General features: G+C 49.0%; 1 protein-coding gene across 1 annotated transcript in view; it reads right to left on the bottom strand.

The window, feature by feature from the left end:
* Dnah2 (dynein axonemal heavy chain 2) overlaps positions 1 to 7582 on the bottom strand; it is a 131251-nt gene extending 123669 nt beyond the window's left edge. The window contains exons 1-2 of the mRNA XM_026780620.1: positions 7509 to 7582; positions 5479 to 5658 (exon numbers count right to left, since the gene is read on the bottom strand). Coding sequence (XP_026636421.1) covers positions 5479 to 5644 — 166 coding nt within the window. The 5' untranslated portion in view covers positions 5645 to 5658; positions 7509 to 7582. The remainder of the gene's footprint in view (positions 1 to 5478; positions 5659 to 7508) is intronic.
* Positions 7583 to 8941: the final 1359 nt, after the last annotated feature.

The raw sequence follows: 8941 nt of genomic DNA, 5'->3' as shown, positions 1-8941 counted from the left end.
GAGCAGAAAAGATTCAGGAGTCTTCTGGCACCGATTTGTCAAGGTGCTTAAGTGGCTTTCTTTTGGGAGGCTGAACTGTTCTAAAATTGGACAGTACTGATTGTTGGTTGTACAGCTTTTAAATATGTCAAAAAACAGTGGATTGTATGCTTTAGGGTCCAGGCTCTTGACCGTGGGTTGCAACCCCACGTGGGGTTGCATAACAGAAGATGGGGCAACAGGAAGAGGTTTCTGATCAAAATTAATTTAACGGTCAGCAAGAGGGCTGGCGGGTACAGGTCCACGTCACCACTGTGCTCTGAGTTTCGTCTCTGGGCTCCACATGGTGGAAGGAGAGAACTGGCTCCAACAACTTGTCCTCTGCCCTCCTCACTCCCGCACTGTGGCACATGCACACCACATGCACACACAGAGAACAAATAAATAAAAATGAAATATAATAAGTTTTCTCTTGAAAACTTAGAAAATCAAACACACAGTGAACCCAAGGTGCATCCGGCAGCCATCACCCACTGCCCATGCTGCATCCTGCAGGTTCACTGAAGCCTTGATCCTAAACACATACACACCACACACACACACACACACACACACACACACACACACCACGCTGCACGTACCGCCAACACGTTGCCAACAAACACTGCGTGAGACACCTCAGCTCAGATTGGAGAATATTGTATGTTATGAATTGCAGGATTTTTACTATACACACGAAGTTTTCTGTTCTTGTAAAAACATAATGGTTTAATTATGGAAAACAAAGACCTTAATATTTTCCTGGCATCGATCCTCGGCATGTAAGTATCAAATGAGTGTATCTTTGGATTGTGCTCTATTAACATGTTTGATTTTAAAATTGCTGTATGAAACCCAGGAATGGTGGTGTCCATAGTTACATATTCCCAGCGGAGAGAGGGCGGAGGTAGGAGCAGCAGCTCAGGGCCAACCTGAGCCTCACACTATTATCTTAAAAACATGCACACTAGCACTCGGGAGGCAGGGGCAGAGGTAAGTCTCTGTGGGTTCAAGGCCAGCTGGTCCACACAGTGAGTTCCAAACCAGCCAGGACCACATAATGAAACCCTGCCTATATATATATGAGCACATACTTCTCTTGCGGTGTTTGATGTCCAGCACACATGTTAGATGTCTCACAGCTGCCTGTAACTTTCTATGCCTCTGGTCTCCTCAGGCATATGTACACACATGAACAATACCCATACACAGATGCACACACATATACACATAAGCCATTGAAAATAAATATCTTTAAAAAAAACAAAAAAAAAAAATGCTGGTGCAGGCAAGATAACCCAGTAGCTAAACGCACTTGCCCACTGAGTCTAAAGCCCAAGTCCAATCCCAGGAGCCCACACTGAAGGAGGAGAGAACGGCTCTGTACACAGGTGCCACGACACACAGGCAGGAACACAGGCACACATCCATACAAATAAATAACAACAACAACAACAATCATAGTGCTGCTGGGTGTGGTGGCAGCACACACCTTTAATCCCTGCACTTGAGAGGCAGAGGTAGATGGATCTCTACGAGCTCGAGGCCAGCCTGGTCTACAGAGTGAGTTCCAGGACAGCCAGGGCTGTTACACAGAGAAACTCTGTTTCCAAAAACAAAACAAAAAAGATTTAAAAGTGTAAAATAGTATGTAACATAGGGGCTGGGGGTGCAGCTAAGTTGGCAGAGTGCCTGCTAGCAGCATGTATGAACCCCTGGGTTTAATCTTCAGTTGACACGTTTCTATAACCCCAATACTCAGAAGGTGGAGGCAGGGGGATCAGAACTTGAAGTTGGCCTACAAAAGTAATGCAACATGGTTGGTATGGAATCCCTGACTGCCATTTCAGAGAGTTCCAGAACAATATTTAACAACCAAACTTTTATTACTGTATTTCTGTAGTAAAATATCTGACTATGTAAACTAAGTGGCTTGAACAGATCATAAATACCTTTGAGTCAGTCTAGGTTAGGCTTCACCACCAAGTAAGTTTAGATGCCAGACTTTATAGGGTTGGGAATTGGCAAGTTACAGATTTGAGGAGTTTTTTAAAAATACATTATTTGTGTAGGGGTGGGGGCAGGCACAAGGGTGCCACAGTGTGCATGACAGTCAGGGGACAGCTTGTAGGAGTCGCTTCTTGCCTTCTGCCATGTGTCCCAAAGGTGAACTCGGGTCACCAGGCTTGGAGGCAACTGTCTTTAACCTCCTAGACATCTTCCCTGTTCCTCGTTAGAGCTTTTCAGACATACAGAAAAGCAACTATAAACCTGACTAGAATTTTCCTATTAGTGGTAACTGAAGGAAACCTAAGGAAAGGACATGAGGGTTCAGGGTGTGGTTCAAAGGTAGAATGTGTGCCCACGCCCAGGGTTCAACTCCCAGTACCATAAAGAAGAGAACTTAATTTCTAAATTTTACTTATTTATTATTATTTTATGTGTGTGGGTGTCTTGCTGGAATGTATGTCTGTGTACCACATGTGTACCTGGTGGCTATGGAAGAGAGAAGTCATCAGATCCCCTGGAACTGGAGTTACAGTTGTCAGCCACCATGTGGGTGCTGGGAATCAAACCCAGCTGACCCATCTTTCTAGCCAGGAAATTTATTTTTAAGATTGTGTGTGTGTGTGTATGTATGCACATGTGCCTAAGAATGTATCGTTACAATCTAGAAGAGAGCTGATGCCCTGGAGCCAGAGTTACAGGCAGTTAGGAGTCACCTGACTTAGTACAAGGAACTGAACCCAGGTCCTCTGCAAAATCAGTACAAGCCCGCAATCTCTGAACCATCTCTCCAGCCCTGCCCCCACCACATAAAATATAAAAAGGCTGTCAGGGAGCTGGAGAGGATTCGGTCAGAGAAGAGTTTTCTGTGCAAACCTGTGCTTGGATCTCCAGCACCCACGTGAACAGCTGGGTGTGCACCCTTAGAACTCCATTGTTGGGGAAGCAGAGATGAAAGCATCCCTAGGCTTGCTAGACAGCCAATCTAGCCAACCAGCAAGCCACAGGTTCACTGAGAGATCTTGTCTGAAATATTAATAAGAAGAAGCAGAAGAAGAGAGTGACTGAGCACGACACCCAATGTTGTTGACCTCTGGCCTCCACACCCATGTATGCACACATACACAAATACACACATACAACACACATATGTAAAGAGATGTCATTTTTTTTAAAGCAAGGGAATCTAAAGAAATGTCTCAAGGGTTAAGAAAATAAACTGCTCTTGAAGAGGACCCAAGTTCCCAGCACGCACATAAAATGGCTTACAACTACCTATGCCTCCGACTCCAGAGAGTAAGGCACTCTCTCTGTCTTCCTCTGACACCGTACTCATGTGCACAAACACTCACACACTCACGCACTCACAATTAAAAGCCTTTAAAAAATAAATAATTTTTTAACGGGTGAAAGCTTTTAAGAGCCAGGTATGACAGTGCATGTCTTTAATCCCAGCAGGTGGATCTCTTGTTCCTTCAAGACCAGCCTGGTCTACACAGCAAGCTCCAGGACAGGCAGGACTACATATGGAGACCCTGTTTCAAAACAAACATTAAAAAGAAAGGAAAAAAGTTTTTTAAAAAAGAGAGAAGTTTTCTGTGGTGTCTGGAGGCTGGTGCATCCATTTTGAAGTATTTCCCCTTTGTTTCTCAGATTTTCTCCAAACCACACCTTCCCTGCTGCCTCCCCTGGCTCCCCTGGTAGCAGGCTTCGTGGAGCCAGCCAAATTTAAACTGCTTTTAACTGAGCACATGACCCATCAGAGACGATATCGCTGCACTGTCTGTAATGCTAGAGCCTAGAGGGGTTTCATGGGCCTTTCCCCTAGATCTGCGCTCAATCTCTTAACCACCAATATTAATACTAGTAAGGATCTAGGCATGGTGGCTTGGGTCTATAGTCCCAGAATCTGGGAGACTGAAAAAGAAAGATAAAGAGTTCAAAGCCCTGCTGGAAAAACCCCCACCTCAGTGTGGCGGGGGGGGGGGGGCTAGCATGCCCACAGCCCCAAGTCTATTTCCAGTACAGGAAGATACTATCTGGCAATATAGCTCAGTGGTAGAGCACTTGCCTGACATGTATGAGGCCTCAGACTCGACCCCTAACACTAGAGGAAGAGGGGGTGGGGAAACGGATCAGCAGATAAGGGTGCCTGGCACCAAACATGAGGACTTGAGTTTGATCCCTAGAACCCACTCTGCAGAAGGGAAGAATCGAGGCCCACAAGCTGTCCTCTGGCCTCGACATGAGCAGGCACACACACACAACACACTGAATACAGAATAAATAGTGTGATAAAGAGGGGCTGGAGCGATTACTCAAGGAGTTAAGAGCATTGGCTGCTCTTCCAGAGAACTTAGGTTTGGTTTCAGCAGCCACATGGGGGCTCACAGTCTGTACTCGAGTTCCAGGGATCCGATGTCCTGGCTCCCTCAGGCACAAGACACACATGTGATGTGCTCGGACAAACATGCAAGCAAGACCCTCATACATATAATAAAATAATCATCATCATTATTAAATAAATAAATGTAAAAAAAAAAAACAAGCCGAAGATTCTCTTTCCTTACAGCGAACAATATCAGCGAACCCCATTCGAAAGGTGAGGGTTACACCTGGCTCGCTGTCTCATGTCCGTTGGACAGGGATCTAAAGGGAAGACAATTGGGGGCAACCAAGCCCCCCAAGCCCTCCAACCACGCTGGCTCCAGGAGCAAATCCATGAGAGGCAGCCTATTTAAACTCTTTGTTCCCTCCATGTAGGCTTCTTTTCCTGTCACCCTGAACCTGAACCTCCACAATCCACCAAGTCTCTGCCAAGATGAGGAAGAAAACACAGGAGCTTTCAACAGATGGTGGAAGGCGTCAGCCGGGCTTAGGATTCAAAGGGTGGCAAAGCAGGCTGGGTCTCCATGGTGATGGGCTTAATGGAAGAAAAACACTATTTGTTTTGCCACCCAGGGTGAAAATAGGAAAAAGGAAGAGATCAAACCCTCTACAGTGGGGTGGGAACAGCCAGAACACTTGAAATGAGGAAGAGGCTAGAGAAAGCATTGGCTGGTGAACTCCTGGTACGCTGATGGGAAATTTAAGACAGAATAAATAGGAGGCTGGCCAGGAAGGAGACACGTGCACATATAAAAAGAAAAGAATAAACAGAAATGAGTAGGGCAGAGGTTCTGCTGAAGTCTTAAGATACAATGTCACATTAGCCTGCTTCTTGGTCCCCAGCCCCAAGACACTCCTGAGTTGGGCATGGTGGTGCTCACCTTTAATGCCAGGATGTGTAAGGCAAAGACGGGAAGATCTCTGTTGAGCTCCAGGCCTGCCTGGTCTACATAGATAGTTTGACACTACCCAGAGCTACACAGAGAGACCTTGTCTCTTCGAGAAGCCTCTCCAGTCTTCCCTGGCCTGCATTTCTAAGTACCTTCTGCTACAGCAAGTACTCACCAGACTCCTCCTTGGTGGACTCGGGCTCTGGCTCCGGGGCAGTAGAGAGCAGGGCAGCCTCAGCAGCTCCCGTGGGCACAGCAGATTGAACAGTTCGGCCAGCTCGGCCTGCCCTGGCACCTCCCCGGCCACCCACTTTTCGCTTCTTCTCAGTTTTGCTAGACATCTTGAAGGCAAAACCTGCAGGTACATGGGTGCCACAAGTCCACCCCCAGATCCACCCTAATCCAGCCTCCCAATAGACAGAGTCACTTTTGGATTCAGAGACCAAGTGAGACACCCAAGATGATCATCTTTTCTGGGGACACCGACACCCTGCTATGCACTCAGGGCCCATACCCAACAGAACCTCGAGGCTGTGGGTTATGGTAAAGTGCTTGCCTAAAATGTGCAAAGCCAGGATTAGACTTCAAGCACTGAATTTAAAAAGGGAGCGGAACCATGGAGTCCTTGCTTTTTTTCCCTGGGATAACCCAAATTTCTCCAAAGAATCAGATTAAAAATTAAAGCTGGGCGGTGGTGGCGCATGCCTTTAATCCCAGCACTTGGGAGGCAGAGGCAGGTGGATCTCTGTGAGTTCAAGGCCAGCCTGGTCTACAAAGGGAGTTCCAGGACAGGCTCCAAAGCTACAGAGAAACCTTGTCTCGAAAAACCAAAAAACCAAAAAAAAAAAAAAAAAAAAATCAAAGCCTGGGACAGGTCAGATGGTTCAGTAAGAAAAGGTGCTTGCCAACAAGACTGATGATCTGAGTTCAATCCCCGGTACCCACATGCATGCTTGCATACAAATGTGTACACATAAACTAAAATAAATCTTTTTTTTTAAGATAACAAACACCCCGCTAATGAGGAGTATGGGAAGTGTTCAATCATCAGGAACAAAGCTGAGGTATGTTCACCCAAACCTTCAGCCATACCACCTACAAGATCCTGAGTAAGGGAAGGCCCATGAAGTGGGAATAGGGACCCCACAGTTCCCACACATCGTCCTTGTCACTGGGTGGAGGCACTGACTCAAACCCAGACGACCTTCCCGGGTACCTCCTTTCCTCCCTATTTAAATAGAAAAGCAAGTGCTCCCCCTACCCACACTAAAATCTCCACAGCCTGAAACAAAGAACAGTATTTGCACAAGACACCTTAATTTTTAACTCCTGGGGGGCGGGGATCCTGTTTTGTGTGTACTGTGAATTCTTAAGCCCCGTCAGTTAAGTCTACACCAAGTACAGAACAGCAGGGTCACTAGGTTCCAAAAGTCCTTGAGAACAGTCTGGGACCAAGACAGAGCAAAAGCCACCCAAATAATGATTTTCAAAAAAGAAAGAAAAAAAAAAGGCAAATAATGAATTTCAGATTGTGCAATGGTGACTAGGAATTGAGGACACGAGAAAGACCCTGTTGGTGCTCAAATAAAAGGGCGGGGGGAGCAACCCTGGTAGGACCCAGAATCCCCAGGAACACACTTTAGCATCCTGGGCACTCCCTCTTCCTTCAGCGAGGGCCTGACAGCCACCTGTGGCTTCCCCTCCTCATCCCCACAGGCTGCCACAGGCATTGATCATGGGTTATGAATTTCAAACTCGAAGCATTTGTACTTTGCTCCAAGGAAAACCGTTCCGTTAGGCCAACAAATCAATAAAACCAACTACAAGAATGCGGCTTCCTTCATCAGCCTCAGGGGAAACGTCTAGCTCTGCAGAGCCTCAAACTGGAGCCTCGGGAGACATCATAGTGGGGCCCACACTACAGGCATGAGGAAGAACTGTCCCAGTCCGGGACTCCCTGGGGTTGCTAAAAAATACTTCAGGGCCCGCCCGCTCCCCAAACTGGTCACCAGTTGGCAGTATCTCCCTCACACAACTGCCCCATCTTGACTGCACCCCTAACTGCTCCTCTTCCTCTTCCCCCACCAGGTGTCCCTTCCCACGCCCTCTCTGTCCCAGTTCCTGCTTCCTCCACAGCTGCTGCTCCTGCCCTACAGCTGCCCCTTCTCCCCAGCATTCTTTCCTTCCCTCTGCCCCGACACACACCTCACAACGCCGACCCTTTCCTCCCTAGACCGACGGTTGGATTACACCAACCAAGAAGCTGCCCCGCGTGGCCCTCCCGAGCCCGCGCCTGCTTGCACGCGTCGCCATGGCAACCCGGGGCAGGGAGCGTAAGTGGTGGGTCTGCGGAACCTGCGGGCACTGCGCAGGCGCACTGCCCTGCGGCCCCACCCCACGAGAGTCTTTCCCGCGTGGACCTGAGACTATAGGGCAAGGGTGCCTAGGGTTTCCACAGCTACTAAATCTGGGGGCCGAAGGTGCGAGGTACGGCTCCGGGATAGATTTGAAGACTAAGCTGGAAGGGCTGGGACTGAAAACAATGTGACACCGTCTCGCAGGACGTGGAAAAGACGGGGGACCCAAATACCCGACCCTGGCCCCAGGTGTATGGGCTCCGGCGTGCACGGGTCCAGCAGGTGGCGCTCGGGGTCTCGCCTGTGAGGCTCGTTCGCCTTCTAGAAAGCTCTCCAGGATTTCCAGGCAGCCAGGGCTGCAGCTGGGTCCAGGGGAAAAACCGGGGCTGGAGCACCCCTGCCCTCCTGCTGCTCCCGCTTCTTAGCCCGGATTGGGGTCTAGGGTTGCTGGGAGGCACCGGGCGGGGGAAACGGGTGAAGGCTGGAACTGGAATTTTTTTGAATCTGAGGACTGGCTTTTAAAAGCGTGGCTGGTTTGGGGGGCGAACAAGAGGCGGGACTCCCCGGGGAAGGTGACCCAGCCGGGGAGGAGCTTTGCTCTCCATAGGAACAAAGGCTGCGTCCCAACGCCGTTTGGAGAGCGCTGGAGGGGCAGACCTGGGCGGGTGCTAGGGGGCGCCATGCGTCCTGGTGGCTGGAAGGCGTAAAAAAAAAAAACAAAAAAAAACAGCTGTGCCCGGGGTCGAGAGACGCTTTAGGGAGACGTGGGAAATGCCGCGAGGAAGCAGAATCATGGGAATAGGGAGGCGCCCTCCCTGCTTCCATCAATAGTGCCTAATTAAGACAAAGCCAGCAGCGGGCCCGCTGATTGCATTTCCATGAGGAGCTAAATTGATGACATTTTCTTTGCTGGATGGGAAGAGAAGCGGGCACCCCAGTTCCCCCCATTTTCACACCTGACAGGTCTCATTTTGCCAGTCTAGTCCTGCCAGGAGTGGCAGTCCCTCGTGCTCCTGAAGGCCAATGTATTTATCCACATCCTGACCCGACCCACCATCATTCCATACATAATTGACAATTCCTCCGTTACACACACCACCGCCTTCGCCAGTCGCTTAAGCTGGCCTCAAACTCCCAAACATTTAGTCCTGCATCTGCCTTCTGGGTGCTAGAATTACAGGGGTGTGCCACCACATCTGGCTACCACAATTATCCTGAAGATGGGTTTCTGTCTGGGTTCTGATTCGTGTGGTCTTCCGGCCCAGCCCAGACTCCTGTTGC

The sequence above is a fragment of the Microtus ochrogaster genome, chromosome 7 (assembly GCF_000317375.1).
Source record: "Microtus ochrogaster isolate Prairie Vole_2 chromosome 7, MicOch1.0, whole genome shotgun sequence".
Classification (NCBI taxonomy): domain Eukaryota; kingdom Metazoa; phylum Chordata; class Mammalia; order Rodentia; family Cricetidae; genus Microtus; species Microtus ochrogaster.
This window is presented reverse-complemented; position numbering and strand designations above follow the sequence as displayed.